The 18709-nt window shown below is 41.7% G+C and overlaps 1 protein-coding gene across 1 annotated transcript in view; it reads right to left on the bottom strand.

The window, feature by feature from the left end:
* Positions 1-714: 714 nt before the first annotated feature.
* LOC136866273 (ATP-dependent DNA helicase DDX31) overlaps positions 715-18709 on the bottom strand; it is a 318980-nt gene continuing 300985 nt past the window's right edge. The window contains exon 12 of the mRNA XM_067143097.2: positions 715-4303. Coding sequence (XP_066999198.2) covers positions 4150-4303 — 154 coding nt within the window. The 3' untranslated portion in view covers positions 715-4149. The remainder of the gene's footprint in view (positions 4304-18709) is intronic.

Below are 18709 nucleotides of genomic sequence, written 5' to 3'. Positions count from 1 at the left end.
GGTCTCTTCAGCCATCTAAAAACCGACGCACTCGGAAGACATCATTATACGCGCCAGCGACTGAATTACGATCATGATGATGATGATGATGATGATGATTATAAATCTACGAAAAAGTAACAAATACATCTGAAACGTAGAAAAGTGTATAAACTGCTTGATCCTGATTTGTAATCATGTGATATGATGTTAATGTTTGGACAGAAGGAAATTATTAATTTGGAGGTTTCTTACTGATATATTTTAGAGCTAGGACGGCTACTGTTAGGCATATTTATCTTTGTTCCAGGACAAAAAGATATATGAAGGTTGAGAAAAGTGGATTATAAAAGGGATCAGCTCAGTCTTTTCCTGTACGTCGGGCCGACATCATCTATCTCTGGCCCCTTGAAACAATGATGATGAAGATGATGATGATCTTGTGAACATGTATGTATTTTCGACGATCTAGCGGACAAGTTGTTTGTCAAGGTGTTCAAGTAATTTACGATTTTTAGAGACGAAACTACACAGGAAAGGAGAGCGAGGATGAAGAATGGGCATCTGGAAGCTTACAAGAAGGAATTAGGCCCAGGAATGAGGAGAACTGGCAGAAAAGAACATATTTTAGAAGAAAATAATATGCAATTCATTGGTGAGAAAGTATAAAACGTTTAGCTCCCTATCACGGAAGCACGTTGGTATATCAAAGAAAGAGAAATAAAATATTTTTAAACAAAAATAGTAACTATTTATTGCATTTCAGATGAAGAACCTTCCATCAAGTAAATATAAAATATTTTTAAAATGTCGTCATAGTCCTTGAAAACAACAGTATAATAAAATAAAATGAACTATGAACCTAACTACGAGTCATTAAATACAAATACAGTCAACATATTAAAACAGTTTATTTTATATACAATAAAAGTGTAAACGGAGAAAATCCTAAGGTCTTCGGACGGAAACTTTCAACTTCTAGGCCACTGCCATGAATATGTCCTAGGGCAGCCATAATGAAAGAGGTGTACTTCTTTGACTCAGCTGATGGGTTGGATTAATATTGAGTTGTTAGCGAAGTACCTGGGCTCTGTTCTGTTTGCATTAGTACTGTCTGATAATACATGATAACATACGTTTTGAAATACAAACACAATTCTCGCTCCAAGTTTCGACTGATTTTGGAATCTTAGCGCAGAGACAAGTTGGAGACAAAGTGTATACAGCCCCTTGATACCTTGGTCCAAAAATAGAAGATGAACTAACGGTTGCGACAACTTCCACCTGGTGATTTAATTTTTCATGGGAACATGTGACACCCTGTTATACCTCAAGTGGTCCAGAAGGTCATTTTCAAGTTCCTTTTAAACACAAGTAGCGCCTTTAAGTGATCTTTAGGTTTCCTGTTTGAAAGTTTAATCTGTCAAATGACTAGCGTGTAATACGCTGAAAATAGAGTTAAGAATACAATTCACTTGCGAGTCAGGGGTGAGGAGAGTAGATACACAATAACTAATTTCAGTGGGGAGTGATATCGGTAGTTGTCAGACATCGTTTCTAACTGTGTTGCGGTTAGAATCTTGGCCAATCCCAGTGGGATTTTTGAAATGGGAAGCTACACCTGTATGGTATGGACGTGCCATGGCAATGTTCAAGATACCAACCATCACGTCACGTAGAAATTTCGAGGTGATATTTTTCTACGGAGCTATAAAGCAAGTGCCCATTTCTCCCAATCTTTTCCCTGTAGACCAACATGATCCACAGTCGTACCTTTGAAATCAGTCACGTACTTATTTACAACGGTTGAGCACAAATACAAACAGGAAAATAACCTCTGTTTGTTATGACTCCTTTTATAAATGAACTATTTATTCTAACTTAAGATCTGTTCTAACGGATGGCAATCTTAACAGAGGCTGTGGTGTCGGAACTTTCTCCCATAAGATTTCTATAAAAGGCTGAAAGCCAACGACACAGAGTTGTAGTATTACAACACCTCAAGTATCTTCGAGCTCAATCGATGTCGAACCCACTATTTTGGAAACGGAAGGTGAATGATTAATCGACTGCGCCACTGCGCTCGGCAGAATTTCTCCGCACCTCGCACACTTAAAACCCTGATTGTGGTGGTACAGAACGTCTCTCAATAAAGTTCGGTCACGATCAGTGGAAACTGAGTGTACTTACGAAGTTTTTAATATGGACCACTATTCATTGTATTATCGGCGTAACGCCACGGTCGCTTCCTTGCCCGTCCTATCCCAATTAACGCTGTCTGAATCGGTGCGACGTAAAACCAATGGAAATGAGCGTGTGGGTATTATATAATAATGCGATCCTTGCCCCTCCTCACGTCTCAATCCATTTGGTGGAACGAAGGTTCCCAGATGATAATATGTAAAATGTTATTGCATGGCACTGGTTGGTATTAAATGCCACAATGGTCATATTAAGAGGACACTGAATTTTATTTCACTCCTTACAGAATTATTTTCCACAGAAAAGACTTCACTGTTCCCAGCCAGTCCATTCTTACACGAAATACAAATTACTGAACAAGTGGACTAACGTGATGAGGAAGAAGAGTTTTCTTTAAAATAAAAATTCACCCATAGGAAATATCCTGGATAAACTAATATATCTATATATTTAGTGATAGATAATGTTCGAGTCTATGCCCTAACGAGCGAATGGCTGCGTGGTTTGAGTCACACAGCTGCCAGGTTGCATTCGGGGGATAGTAGGTTCGAACCCCACTGTCAGCAGCCCTGAAGATAGTTTCCCGTCCGTAATTTCCCATTTTCACACCAAGCAAGTGCTAGGGCTGCACCTTAACCAAGGCCACGGCCGCTTCCTTCTCATTCTTAGTCCTTTCCTGTCACTTCGAAGCCGAAAGAACCTATCTGTGTTGGTGTGACGTAAGGCAAATTATACAAAAAGTTTATGTCCAGAGAGAAACTTCCATTATTTTCCTTTTGCATATTCCTCGTCCAAGGAAAAACAAGTCTTCCCCTCGCCAAATAACATTAAGAGCATCGTTACTTGCAAAATATGTCCGTGTGTATCTAAAATTGATGTATACAAGGTGTATCCAAAATACTTTTACCGAATATCAGGGCAGTCATTTTTGAAGGATTTGAAGACAGATTGTGCAAGCGCCAAGTCAGCGAAGTTTCGAACAAATACGTGGTTGCAAAAGTGTTTCGAAACTTCTGAAACAGGTGGTGAGAATGACCGTGCGTTCGACCTTCGTAATGAAGGCAGCAAGCGCGTAACCGGCAGCGGTAGCGGAGTACGCAGCGGTACACTGATGAGAAAAAGCAGGCGTGTGCGCTAGGTGCCAGTTTTGGCTATGTTGACATCACAACATACACCGTTCACAACACAGGCAGAATATCGCAAGGTAAGGAGCAATATGTAGGTATGCAAGGTTACAATGGTTTGTTTACAGCAGTTCGTAACTTCCGACTTATTTTTCCTACACAGTCTGCATGCAGAGAACCACTCACAGTATGATCCCTTCACGATTTACAAGCCCTTGATAGAGTCAAAAACTGCACTGTCACAAAGCAACCGTGTTCGTATTCTTTCACAGAACACATCTTTGCAATTTTGAAGCATGTTCTCAGGGAACGTGCCTGACGAACCTGGCGTCTCATTTTCTCGGCAACAGGACATCTATTCGCACTGGCACGAAAAAAAAAAATCGTCTCTATGTCCTTCGAAAAATGTCATCTCTATGTCTTTCAGGGATACTCGTTCCGACATTCATTACAAGTATTGCAAATACACCCAGTATTTCTTTAAAATACATACCAATAATTACAAGGCCTTTTGAGACAGAACATGTGGGTAAAGAATCCTATAAAACGTGCACGTCACAATCGATCATATCACGGACTCGATCAAATACAATTCCTTCAAGAATCTGATGGTGGGACGGCAACCATCCGATCATTCTCGTACGAGCAGTTACATAACGCCACAGTATCATATTGTAAATGAGGTTGTGACTGCTACTTTCAAACAGTTAATAAACTCCGACGTCAAACGTAGAATAAATTGCAGAGATCAACAACTTCGTAAAATTTCCTGACGAAAAGTAGTACCTCCGGTATAGGAATTTACTTCAATCTCATGAAACACAGTAAATCAACTATCTTAGGGCTATGAGCTGCTTTTCTTGTTTTTCTTCTTTAGAGGTTCCAGGCCGCTGGCATACTCCGAAAGCACTAGTTCCCGAGTTCGTTTGTGACTGGGAGGCACCTTGCCAGGTTGTTCTTTACGCGAGGCTCCGTCGTGAGTCTTCCGCTTCCTTGAACTAAAAACAGAAGAAAGAAGACAGAGTGACATAACTGCAAATAAACTACTTACTGAATTACACATTTAAACTAAAGATTCACAATTCAGAAAATGGTCTTAAAAATACAATGACATCCTTAGTTTTCAGCAGTTCACACACTGCAGTATTACTCAGAGTATTGGTTTTCAAAGTGTGGGGTGCGAAGCGCCGAAGAAAGGGCCGCGGTATGCTCTCCTACGGATAAAAGGCTAAAACAGGTCTCAATAAATTCGATTAGAAGTACACGAACTTTGTGTACATTTCTTCCTGTCACAATATATCAATTTAAAGAAGGTTAAATACACCCTAAACGAAAAAAAAAAAAAAAGGAACGAGTCAAAAGGACTCTAACAAGTTTAAAATATCCTAGGCTGAGCGTTAGAGAGCCTACATACTGTAGAAGGTAAGAAGGTTGAAGCAGCTGAGCATCGCAAGCAGCAACTGCGTACGTCTAATCCATGAAAACTTAAAATGGTGCAATTTGACAACACTTGCAAAAGAAGAGTCCAGGAAAAAACACCGCTTTCTATCTAAATTCAGCACATTCACTTATTTCTAACATCCACCCATCAACCACGCTAAGGACCTTACGCCCAAAAACACCCACGGCCGTGACTCCAACACAGGCCCTGCCAAAGTATTTTATTTTCCTGCTAGTGGTTTAAAGTTGCACGAACACAACGAAGGTTCTCGGCAACGTAAGGCTATGTCCGCACCGGAGATGGTTTGCATGGGTAGGTGCCTAATCACGTGTGTAGATAGGAGCTTAGGTAGTATATGTGGTAGCCGCACTGCCCGGAGCTGCGTTCGTTGCCCTAAAGACGAGGACGACTTAAAAATGTCCCTGTCGAAGTTACTGTAGGAAGAAAATTACTTCTTATAGAGAATTCTAGTTTGAAGGACAATATTCTACCTGCATCCTTCTTCTTGTTGGGTACACGAAGTACATGAGACTAGGTGTGTGAATGGGGTGTTTAATCTTCTCTACACACACAATCGCGGAATCATCCGGACAATGAATATTTACAAATGACTACAAAAACTTTCGATATTCTTCTGACTAAAATTCAAGAAACATTGCAAAAGCAGGACAGCAACTACAGAAAACGCGTATCACCCAAAGAACGACTCGTCATCACTTTGAGGTAAGTAAAAGACGAAGGCATTCTTTTGTTTTTATTACGTAGTTAAATTTTCATTTAAAGAAAAATGGCGCGCAAGTCGAAGAACAAGTTATTTGACGTTTTGCACATACGTTGTTATTAAACTTGGAAACTTGTTTTGGTCCTTTTCATGATCATTCAAGCCGGGCTGAGTGGCTCAGACGGTTGAGGCGCTCGCCTTCTGACCCCAACGTGGCAGGTTCGATCCTGGCTCAGTCCGGTGGTATTTGAAGGTGCTCAAATACGTCAGCCTCGTGTCGGTAGATTTACTGGCACGTAAGAGAACTCCCGCGGGATTAAATTCCGGTACCTCGGCGTCTCCAAAGACCGAAAAAGTAGTTAGTGGGACGTAAAACAAATAACATTATTATTATTATTATTATTATTATTATTATTATTATTATTATTATTATTATTATTATTATTATTATTATTATTCGAATGCGGAAGTTCAACCGATGTAAGTGTCGAAAACTCTGTGAGTCACGGTTTAGAATCCCATGAAATAGCCGAGTTGTGTTATGCTGAGACTGGAATGGTAATTGCGAATCAGCCTGTGAATCACTAACCAACAACGGATCAAATAGCTTTTGAACTATGCTCGGCTGAGTTGCATGGAGATATCGTCGGTCGAAGAGAATGAGAACGGTTACTTTTCAGGGATTAGAGTTGGTTCCAAATCTATTTCTGAATCTTTAAGTCTGAGTTGAGGAAGTGGAGGAATTGTAGCTATGTACGGTAATAGACTTTCCAAAAACAGTTAGTTATCCTTACTGTACAAACAAAGTTCGATTTCTACCTGGATAGAAGCCTGGAAAAACAGCCTATTTCGTTCGCTAGGATAGACGCTTAGCGATTACCCAGGGAGCCAAGCCAAGCCAAACGAAGCCAAGCCAAGCCGAGTTTTCGGTGCGGCCACTTACATTCGTTCTCGGGATTTTGTTCGCTTGGATGAATCTTCCTAGCGACTATCCACCATCTAGGCGCTAAACAAACCACCTCTGATGCGGACGTAGCCTATGGACGTCAAATGGCCAGAACTGGTAAGGTAGCGACGTGGTCTTAATTAAGGTACAACCCTAGCGTTTGCCTATTGTGAAAAATGAGAAAACGGAAAACTATCTTCAACCGAAGCCTCCATCACTCGAATGCATGCTCACAGACATTCGCTGCACGAACACACAGCGATGAAAAATCTCGAGCGTTTTTCGTAAGAATCGTATGATAATGTCAGTCCTCAGAGTCAGGAATGAGCAGAGCAGCCAAAACAGCTACATTCTGTTTGATAACGTTCTTAAACGAACGGTGCACAGGTGGAAACTCTAGTTGCTGTCAAGTTCCTAAATAAGAAAACCTAACGTTTAACGAAAGTGTTTTGTTTAATCCAGAGCAGTCAGTCTTCTGCTGATAGTAAGTCATCACTGGAAACAAACTAATAGCTCAACATAACAATTTACATAGAGCAGGCTGCTTGAAGCAATCACCTTTGAGAGCAGCAGCCTTTCTCACCCGTTTAGGATATACCCCGCCAGCCATCCATTTCGTTTATAATTGAAATGACATCAAATATGCTCATTTAAAAGACAGAGAATGTAATCGCTGGTTAGCATGTCCAAAAGTATTTACTCAATCTCTTCGCCCTGGAGCTGTGCACGTCTATGACACGGTGTAATCGTCTGATGGCATGTCCACTGTTTATCTCGATGTGTGCCCCAAAGCGCCGACCGTCTCCTCTCCTTCCAGGAAAGCTACCTGATGATCGTTTAGTCACCAGTAGTCTACTTCATGCAGGTGATATAAGCTCCCCACACAAAAAACTGTGGAACTGGAGCTCAGAGGATCAGATTTCCAGCTCCGGGATATTTTCTTAATCTTACAAAAATTATTCCGGAAATGCATATGCCTGAAGGCATAAATGGCCGGGATACAATGTACAAAAAATTAATAAAAGGACAAGGGTTGCGACAGCGAGAAGTGGGTTTATGAGAATGAAGCAGTTGCTCTGTGAACTTCAACTCAATTGAACTATGAATGAAATTTGTTAAGTGCTATATTTGGTCTATCCTCCTATTCGGCGTAGAATCACAGAGTTTCAAAGCAGCTATAGAGCATAAACTCAAAGCTTTTGAGATGTGGATTTATCGACGTGTGTTGAAACTATCTTGGACAGTACGGAATACCAATCAAAAATTCCCATGTAAAGAAGGATCTAAGAGAGAGCTGCTCCATAGCATTAAAATAAGAAAAACATAATATGTCGGTCACGTCCTTAGGCATGAAATAAGTGAATTGTCTCTGCTCATAACGGAAAGGAGAAGGCACAGGTATGAGAGTACAACAGCTATACCGCTTTTCCTTTTCACGAGAGTTTAACCCTGAAGCAAACAAATAGGCGGAGCACTCTGCCTTTGCACGTGGACATAGACGTAGTTGACTGGAGAAGCAAACGTCGCACTCACTTGACTGTATGCGAGCTCGAAGAAACGTAGTACGTCGCATTAATTTTATTTTATTTTATTACAATTAGAGAGCCTGGAAGAGTACGTAATCAAATTAAAATATGGTTGTCACATATACCGGTCTTCTCGTAGTGGGTGAAAATCCCAGCTGTACAGTGTGGAGATAAGGTGTTGCACCTTGCAGCAGCAGTCAGTGAGTCAGTATTCATAGTGAGAGAAATGGACCATCGCGTGTAGTGAAGCACAAAAGAGGAAAAACTCTCAGAAGTGACCAAAGGCAGTGCACTGTGAATGTGTTCAATAAACCAAGTGAACAGAATCCAGGTTTAGTCGTTTATTCAGAAGTTCAGATCTTCGCACTGTTGTCGTATGCGATGCGCAGCTCTGTACTCCGAACACGAGACGTTGACGGGGTGGAGGTCGGTACTACACGCTCAGCGAATCACAACTCTTTCTTTGGCGGAGGCGTGGACATACCATGTTTAGATCAGGATTAAACTCTCGTGAAAAGACATATCATTAGAATAGCTCAGCACAGAAATGAATGCGCGCCATAAGGAGCGTCAACGCTCGTTCAGAGGCGGAACTACAAGAAGGAAACACTATCACGAATATGTATTTGCATGAGTCTTTAGTGTGAAGGCTGGTAGGATGACCACTGGGTCTACCATCACTTGTCACAAATAGCTTAGGGGTAACTGAATTACTTATGAACGCGAGAATTGGACTACTTACAGCAGGTAACTTAAATTGGCAGGGCAAATACTACCAGCGATGTCTAAGAGTCAAACTGACTTCAGTAACTAAAAGGACATAGCATATGATCGGCCGACGTGGCGACGTCTTGTCCACGGGGGTTCACAACGAAAACACGGGTCCCATAAAAGAGATCCTACAAGAGGAGAAAATCAATGCATAACAGATTGCCGGGTTGAACTACAAGGAGCTTTGGTACATCTGATTTGTCAGTATTGTGACAGAGCTTGTGGTTCTAGAATTCTTCTCTCACTGAAGCTGTAGGATGATAATAGTTACACTCGCCGAGTAAATGTCTATGACGACAAGGCGTGGTGTCACTGAAGAGGTTTGCTAGGGAAATAGAGTCAGGTAGATAGGCAGATTCTTGCTGCTTTCCTCATCGAGTCAGAACATCCTGCGGTATTGACTGCCAGCTTACGGGGTGAACGACACTTCTCCATCATTCATCATAGGGATATTCTGTATAGGGAACAGTTCTACTAGCATTGCCCATAGTTCTGATGCTACTATACTATCTAGAATGGGACCGAGACAGAGTAGCCCATACCAGAACAGCGCACTGTACACACTATACCTCACCAGAGATGTATATGGGCAAAATCACGAATATAATTATGACAATTTAGCTATCGAGTTGCGTTGAAATTCATAATCTATTCAATAAATTTTACCATGCAACCAAAACTTACACTTCTAGCTCAAAAAAGAAATACTGTGATACAGTAAATTAATATATATTTGCAATTTGTTTTACGTCGCACAGATAGGTCTCATGACGACGATGGAATAAGAAATGACTAGGAGTGGGAAGGAAGCGGTCGTAGCCTTAGGCACAGCTCCAGCATTTGCCTGGTGTGAAAATGGGAAACCTCGGAAAACTATCTTCAGGGTTGCCGAACAGTGGGGTTCGAATCCACTATCTCCGGAATGCAAACTCACAGCTACGCGACCCTAACGGCACGACCACTTGCTCGGTGGTTAACTTAATTAGTAGGCTTGCCTATCTCCGTGGTAGCCTTAATTCCGTGATACTTTCTGCGATTGAATATCGCGGCAACAGGCATCCCTCGAGCACGTTGTCTGAACTCTCAAGAGATGGCGTGAAGTTAGCCTTTTCAAACGTGAACACCAGCGCTTGGGTCGAGGGTGTGGTGTATGGCCTACTGCGTCATTTCTGAACAGGTGTGAGAAAATAGCTGTGTTTCTGTCCTGTGTGCCTGTAAGTTGGGAAATCATCAAGATTATTAGGTAAATATTACAATATATGCTTTGATATTATGTCTGTGCGGTAGATGAAGATGTAGGCTTTCCAGATCTGTTATTATTTTCACTCGCAGATTTCTCTATAGAACTGTAAACTCTTTCGAGTTTCGTGATTTATTTTCGTTTTCTCTGCATTGTTCTCATTCATGTTATCGTCAGAGTATATCTCCCTACATATGATTCCCTTTTAATGCTGTCTATTGGAATATAATCTATTATTTCGTAAACATATAATTTCACCTAGCGTCAATATGAATTTCAAGGCGAATTTACTCCACTACAGGGTGTGTGAAAATTTTATAACCTAAAATTAAAATTGTAACATTAAGTACGTGATGAACTCCTACATGCAAGCCTACACACGTCTACATTACATTTATTTTATTTTCAGTTACAACTAACAAGGGAGGCGTTATGGGTAAAACGAAGAAATCGCACATCACTAAAGCAGGAGATACGAAGACTTCTGAAAAAAAGTATGAAAAGCAGGCTGTGGAACTAGCTGTCAAGAAAGTTCTACAGGAACACTGGACTATATATAGGGCTTCGAAATATTTCAAAGTGCCTTGGTCTACTCTCAAAGACAATGTAATGAAAGGTAGTGAACATTTTGACATGAGGAACAACAGTTTGATGAAATTCGAAGTTGGAAAAGTTGGCAGACCCTTTGCTCTGTCATCAGAATTAGAAATTAGATTGGCGAAATATATAATACGAATGCAGGAGATCGGGTTTGGACTGACAGTATTGCAAGTGAGAAAACTGGCGTATTGTTTTGCTAAACAACATGGGTCAGCAGAGAGGTTCAATGTTGAGAAGGAGATTGCTGGCAAAAAGTGGTATCGAGGATTTCGAGAACGCTTCAATCTAACTCTCAGACGACCAGAAAATTTGTCAAGATATCGTGCTTCGTGTGCAAATCCTGTTTTAATTAATGAGTATTATGACTGTTTGGAGAAGGTTCTTAAAGAACATGGCCTCATGGACAAACCTCACCAGATCTGGAACTGTGATGAGACCGGTCTAATGTTTGTAACTGCAGGATCCAAAGTTGTCACTAGTGTAGGTAAGAAATATATCTATAGGCGTGTTTATGCGGAAAAAGGAACTACAACTACAGTGCTGTGCTGTGCAAATGCAGCAGGAAAATCTGGTCCAATTCTGTTTATATTCAAAGGAGTGCAGAACATTCCAGCCTTAAAGGAAGGTGCTCACCTTGATGCAATGGTCGCAGTAAGCAAGAAAGGTTGGATTACAAGCGAGCTTTTTTTAAAATGGTTGGAAATGTTCATTAATAATCTTCCTCAAGCTCGACCAGTAATCCTCACTATGGACTCACATGCTACTCACCTATCACCAGAGGCTTTACAATTGGCGGATGAAAACCAGATTATCATCATCACTTTTCCATCACACACGACCCATCTTCTACAGCCTCTTGATGTTAGTGTCTATCGCTCATTGAAATCTGCTTGGAATAATGAAATAGATGGACACATGAGAAGCAACCCTGGGAAAACTCCAAGTCGATACGACTTCCATTCTCTGTTCAACCCTAGCTACGAAAAGAGCTTCACGCCCCAGATAATCAGAGCTGGTTTCCGAAAAACTGGCATTTGCCCGTTTAATAGGAATGCTATTTCTCCTGAGGCTACGGTCCCGTCTACAGTTTCCGATAGAAATTCAGCCGGAAACAGTGGAGGTGAATCATGCCTACAAATTCCATCCTGTGACCCATCCAATGTTCCCACCACTCGTAGGAAAGCACAATCGGCTAAAATCCATACTAAAGGCGTAGGCCTACCTTCTACGAAGAACTCTAAACCTGGTCCCTCTCACAGTCCTGACACTTCGGAAATGAGTAGTGCGGAGAAACATACCAGTGATGACAACTCCACTTGCTCCATTTGTGAAAGAGATTACGCTCATGACTTAAAAAATGGCACCGGTGCAAAATGGATTCAGTGTTGTTTCTGTTTGAGGTGGTACCACAATAAATGTGAAGTTATTCCTGATGATTTTGACGAAGATATTTACATGTGTTCTCAATGCGAAGATTAGTTGTTTGTGAGAAAAAAATCTTTCGGGCGTGTGAATTAGCATTACTTGGAACATAGTTGACCATCCCTTTTATTCCTTGTATGATGCTTATATATATGTGTGTGTGTGAGTGTGTGTGTAATTGAATGTATTTTGTAACATAACACTGCAATTCAGTTATAGAGTCGCCTTTTAATGATTATAAGTACAATTGATATATAACATTTAGTTATTTATGTAAGTATCACGGAATAAGGAAACACCTCACGGAATTAGGATACCACTACCACGGAATTAGGGCACATATCACGGTATTACGGAACAGTGACATGTTTATGAATTAAATTGAGTAACATAAAAGTAACTCATCCTGTAACCTTCATACATTTCAGGCAGGTGAACCATGACGCGAACTTCGACAACTGTAGTCTACTTGTATGAAAGCAGAAAAATAATCGTCAAAAATTACATTTGAAAAAAAAACTGTCACGGAATTAGGCAACCTACCTATCTTCAGGGTTGCCGAACAGTGGGGTTCGAATCCACTATCTCCGGAATGCAAACTCACAGCTACGCGACCCTAACGGCACGACCACTTGCTCGGTGGTTAACTTAATTAGTAGGCTTACAGACATTGCACTGTACTACAATATATGTCAAACACGAATCTGTTAGTTTAGAATTTAGTTTTTCATACTACTCCTTAATCTAATAATAATGTCATTGCTTATACGTCCCACTAACTCCAAAAGTTGTCATTTTACGTTTCGGTAAAGACAAACCGGTGTATCTGATCACTTTCAAATGCCATCAGACTGAACCAGTAACGACCCTGCCATTTGGGAATCAGAAAACTACCACTCCACAGTCTGAGTGACTCGGGCCAATTCTTCTTCTTAAAAAACTCTCGCGATACATTTCATCCTGTTGTATTTTAGATAACTCATTTTCAAAACTAACGGGTTTATAGGCCGTGATTTCTTGTTTGTAAGGTAAGGCGGTGATGACGTCATATGGTCTCCGGAGTAATAATAATGTTATAATGTAATATGCTTTACGTCCCACTAACTACTTTTACGGTCTTCGGAGACGCCGATGTGCCGGAATTTAGTCCCGCAGGAGTTCTTTTACGTGCCAGAAAATCTATCGACACGAGGCTGTCGTATTTGAGCACCTTCAAATACCACCGGACTGAGCCAGGATCGAACCTGCCAAGTTGGGGTTAGAAGGCCAGCGCCTTAACCGTCTGAGCCACTCAGCCTGGCTGGCCTCCGGAGAGTCTTGGTCAGCTCTTCCAAGTTGACACCCATGGGCGACCAGCGTCTGGGTGTGTAATAATAATAATAATAATAATAATAATAATAATAATAATGTTATTGGTTTTACGTCCCACTAACTACTTTCATGGTTTTCGAAGACGCCAAGGTGCCGGAATTTAGTTAGTCCCACAGGAGTTCTTTTACGTGCCAGTAAATCTACCGACTTGAGTACCTTCAAACACCACCGGACTGAGCCACGATAGAACCTACCAAGTTGGGGCCAGAAGGCCAGCACCTCAACCATCTGAGCCACTAAGTCTGGGTGTGCGTTGGTGGTGGTCATGATGATGAAATAGGGAGAAAAACATAGCCTGCCCGTGTTGAATAACACCAATGTTTAACGTCCTCATCCGAAGGACGGATCACCATCAAGAGCCTCACTCCATATGAGCACTGCGGAGAGGTTTGGAATTGAACCCAGGCTTCCGGCACGCAGTCTAGTATTTAGAAATTGCATACCACCACCTCTTCTACGCTGCCGGCCAATATCCTGATGGTGAATACCATTTTTCCATCAACGGGACTCGAACCAGCTAACCACGGTGTCTGACCATAAAGACTACATGCCTTAACGATCACGGCCACCAGGCGGCTTAAGTTAAGGTGAAACGTTACCTTTGTTTAGACTGATAACAGCAACTTCAAGTGCAGGACACGGGGTAATTTAAGCGCAAGTGCTAGAATAATTGAGCTTAATGCGGAAGTAAGACAGGTGTGGTGTGACATGAGATACTGGATGCTGGTGGAAGGTTATTAGTTAAACAGCCCTTGCCCCTAGAGATGACCGTGTAATGCAGACGTTGAATACACAATCGGAATTCCTGCGGGCTTTCCGCGCCAATGCGTTGCTCCGTGACGCATAGCCAAGTGGACCAGAGCCGGACTGGGACCAAAGCTGGCCCCCATCCCGTCTTGTATTTCAGTAGAACACCTTGCGACCGACCACTTTCTGCCAGTATAACCTTAAAAGTTAATGCAAATCCCTGATGTACAATTAAAAATGTTATTCGTACTTTGATACAGGCTACATTTTTACTTCTCACGTTATCTCACGACTATTCTAATTTATACTAGACCCGGAGTGTGGCATATCTGGTTAAGCGGTCACCTAGAATGCTGAAGGTTCTGGTATCGAATCTCGAGCAGCCTGTTGGCATTTAGGAGCATTTAAATATTAATTTAATTTCCTGTGGCTATTTCTAGCCGAGTGCAGCCCTTGCAAGGCAGACCCTCCGACGAGAGTGGGCGGCATCTGCCATGTGTAGGTAACTGCGTGCTATTGTGGTGGAGGATAGTATTATGTGTGGTGTGTGAGTTGCAAGGATGTTGGGGACAGCACAAATACCCAGCCCCCGAGCCTCTGGGGAGTTAACCAATGAAAGTTAAAATCCCCGACCCGGCCGGAAATCGAACCTGGGACCCTCTGAACCGAAGGCCAGTACGCTGAGCATTAAGCCAACGAGTCGGACGCATTTAAATATGAAGGATCCATATTAATTGATATTTTTGGGTCCATTAACAAACACACTTAAAGTGCAAATTTCGACACTGCGACGGCCTATCTACAGTAGACAAATGATAGATTATTTCAAGTGACACAAGTGCAAGAGAACTGTTCAGATGTATGTTCTAAAATACTACTAAGATGATACTACTACTACTACTACTACTACTACTACTACTACTACCACTACTACCACCACCACTACTACTACTACTACTACTACTACTACTACTACTAATAATAATAATAATAATAATAATAATACTAATAGGCTAATAACTTCGGCTGACCTGCAGGTTTGGTGGGGACTACCAAACGCTAAGGGAGAAAACCCCTAAAGAAAATCTTCAGCAGTAAGAGAGATATCAAAGTCCAAACGTGCCTGTTCCCGTTATTTTTTTTTTTACGCCGCAGCAAAATAGATAGGTCTTATGGCGACGATAGGATAAGAAAGTGCTAGGAGTGGGAAGGAAGTGGCCGTGGCCTTATTTACGGTACATTTGCCTGGTGTGAAAATGGGAAACAACAGAAAACCATCCTCAGGACTGCCGACCACTATCTTTCGGATGCAAGCTCACAGCTGCGCCGCCCTAACCACACGACCAACATGGATGTGAGAGAATCGATCACCGACTTAACCTATTCTCTGTAGGATGGCGGGATGTATGGTCTGAGTTTTTCTGTAGAATTATCAAAAACCAGCTTAGATCTGATAAAACCAAGGTGGTGAACTTGAATTAACTGGATTCTGCATTTTAATATTTTCCAATTCTGTATCGCTCTGTTGTGACATCTATATCTTCGTACGAAATACTTGTTGGCAACGTAATATATGCAAACCTGGAACATGTGCCAGCAGGGATATTCTCTCCGCGTGGGATATATACAATATCCGCAGTGAACTGTGAAAGAAAATCCAGGTGTCGCTGTTGTCTAGGTGTTGCTTTGTCCAAGCGTTATTTGAAAGCAAACGATAATGGTTTGTGGTCTGAAAATATTGTGAACTGCCTGCCCTCTAGCAGATATCTGAAATGTTTCACAGCAACATAGGCACGTAACAATTCACGATCGTAGGTGCTATAATTGCGTTACGTGTCTGTGAGAGACTTGTAAAAGAATGCGAATGGTTCTGGCGTTTCCCTCCTCAGCTGCTGTAATGAGGCTCCTATGGCATAGTCCGAAACATCAACCATTACGATTAAGGGCGAATCAGGTGATGGGTGAGCAAGTAGGGCTGCATTAGCTAGCTCTTCTTCCATCTTGGTGAACGATGCATCTGCTATATGATTCCACTCAAATGGACGGTTATCCTTCTTCTTCGCGTTTTTGCAAATTTCAAACAAGGGTTGTTGAGTTTCTGCAGTATGCAGTAAAGGACGTCGGTAGAAATTAACAAATCCAAACATTCATCGAAGTTCTGCTACTGTTGTAGGAGGTGGGAAGTCTTTCATGACCTGAACTCTGTTACCATGATAATTATGGTCTTTTGGGCTTATGTCGTGCCTGTTGTCTTGACACGGCTCGATTTGACACAAAGTAACCCAGAAATGAAATTTCTTTTTCACACAAAAATTGCGCTTTCCTACATTGATATTAAGATGATGTTCATCTAGACGTTCAAGAAGTTGTTGTAGGTCAACCGTATGTTCATCCTCAATGACGATGCTATCAGGATGTCATCAACATAAGTACATAAGCAAAAAGCAAGTCCGACAAAACACCATGAATATAACACTGGAATGTTTGTACTGCGTTTCGTAGTCCAACTGGCATTTCAAAAATTCAAAAAGACCAAATGGAGTAATGACGGCTGTCTCTGGGATGTCTTCTGGTGCAACAGGGATGTTATGATAAGCTCTAACGAGGTCGATTTGGAAAAACATGGTTTTGTTTCTGAGTTTACTGTTAAAAACCTGTAGATGAGGAATTGGGTACCGATTGGGTACTGTGATGGCACTGAATGCACGATAATCCTCACAAGGGTGCCAAGTTCCATCTCTTTTAGAGACTAGATAGAGAGGAATGGACCAGCAGCTTTTAGAAGGTTGACATATACCGAGGTTGATCCTCTCTTGGAATTCCGGTTTTGCTTGGGCCAGTTTATGTGGTGGTAGGCGCCTGGCTCGAGCATGTAGTTGAGGTCCCGTGATGGTGATTGTGTGATGAAGAGTAACTTCAGGGGAGTTGAAATTAGGCATCTCAATGAGGATAGAAAATTTCTTTAATAAATTCCGATACTTGTGCTGTGGTTTTATCAAATGCACTGATTTGTGACTTGCTGAATTTATAAAGCCTGTGCTTGAGACTTGAGTTTGTCAAACAATCGCTCTGACTTAACATCTAACAAGAGGCCAAAATAAACAAACAAATCAACTCCAATAATAGGTTCGCGTACATGAGCCAGAAGAAATGGCCATGGAAATTTTCTCAGAAGGCCTATTTCAAGGTTAAGTTGGCGTTCGCCATAGGTGTGCACTGTGTACTGTGGAACCATTTGCTGCATAGAGTTGCCGTTTCTGAATGGAATGATTCAGCCTCCTCACTTTGCGCCGCGCCAAGTGATGGCTCTACGTTTTTCGGCAATGTGTTACTACTTGTAGATGGTTGACGAACGAACGAGCATGGCATAGTGCACTTCTTAGCATTCTGCTTGAACTTATGGTGGTACCAGCAGATGGAGTATTCGGGGATGGGCCGAGGTGACTTGGATCTATTCAGCGATGATGATCGGGTTCGGAGTCCGGCTCCATGGCTAAATGATTAGCGTGCTGGCCTTTGGTCACAGGGGTCCCGGGTTCGATTCCCGGCAGGGTCGGGAATTTTAACCATAATTGGTTAATTTCACTGGCACAGGGCCTGGGTGTATGTGCTGTCTTCATCATCATTTCATCCTCATCACGACGCGCAGGTCGCCTACGGTGTCAAATCAAACGACCTGCATCAGGCGAGCTGAACTTGTCCTCGGACACTCCCGGTACTAAAAGCTATTCGCCATTTATTTTATCGGGCTCGGAGCTCTTGGATATAACTTGTTACCTCAGAAAGATGCTTTTCAAGACGTGAAAAATCTTTCATCGTGTGATGATTGGGCAACTACAACAGTGCTATACATGAACTGGCTAGGTGGTGTTATTTATTTATACAATTTTTTCTGCCATGGAGGCCATGACATCGAGTCTTACATCTTGGCTAGCAGCTAGAATAGATCGTGCAATGGTGGGAAGTCGTTGTAAAAAGACGGGTTTAAAAAATCGTCGATTATTTGAGAACCTGCCAGAGCACGCATTTCTCTAAGTAAGGAGGATGGATTTTTTTTGTCACCTAACTCTACTTCTTTCAGTAACATTTTAGCCTTGCGGGTTCCTTCACTCTTCGAATTCTGCAATAAGACGTGCTTTCAAGTCCTTATACGGTGTAGTCGACAAAGATATTCATTCTACAATTTCACTGTCGGGAGATCCTAAGATACAATAATATTTGGTTACCTCATTTGTTATATTTGCGGCGACAAACTGGGATTCAACTTGTAAAAACCAAACTTTGACGTTTTTACACCAAAACGGTGGTATTTTTATTGCTACCCGCGAAACTTCCACGCCGGCGCTTGTTCCGCTGTTTACGGTTGACTGGACATGTGTGAATACAACTGCGGCCGTTCTAATTGATTATGTACTCAAGTTACCGTCGTTCGATCACGTCGGGATCACCAGATGTAGTTTTTAATTTTTAAATATACGCTATTTATAACTACAACTACGAAATACAAAGATTGATACCAGATGTTGGCTAGGTTAGAATAATAGAATATAAAACTCGGAGAAAACATGGAACAAACAACACTAGTCAATGAGTTTAATAGTTCGTGTATCACTGGCCAC

The sequence above is a fragment of the Anabrus simplex genome, chromosome 3 (assembly GCF_040414725.1).
Source record: "Anabrus simplex isolate iqAnaSimp1 chromosome 3, ASM4041472v1, whole genome shotgun sequence".
NCBI classification, from domain to species: Eukaryota; Metazoa; Arthropoda; class Insecta; order Orthoptera; family Tettigoniidae; genus Anabrus; species Anabrus simplex.
Note: the sequence above shows the minus strand (reverse complement) of the source record. Positions and strands in the feature narration are given on the sequence as shown.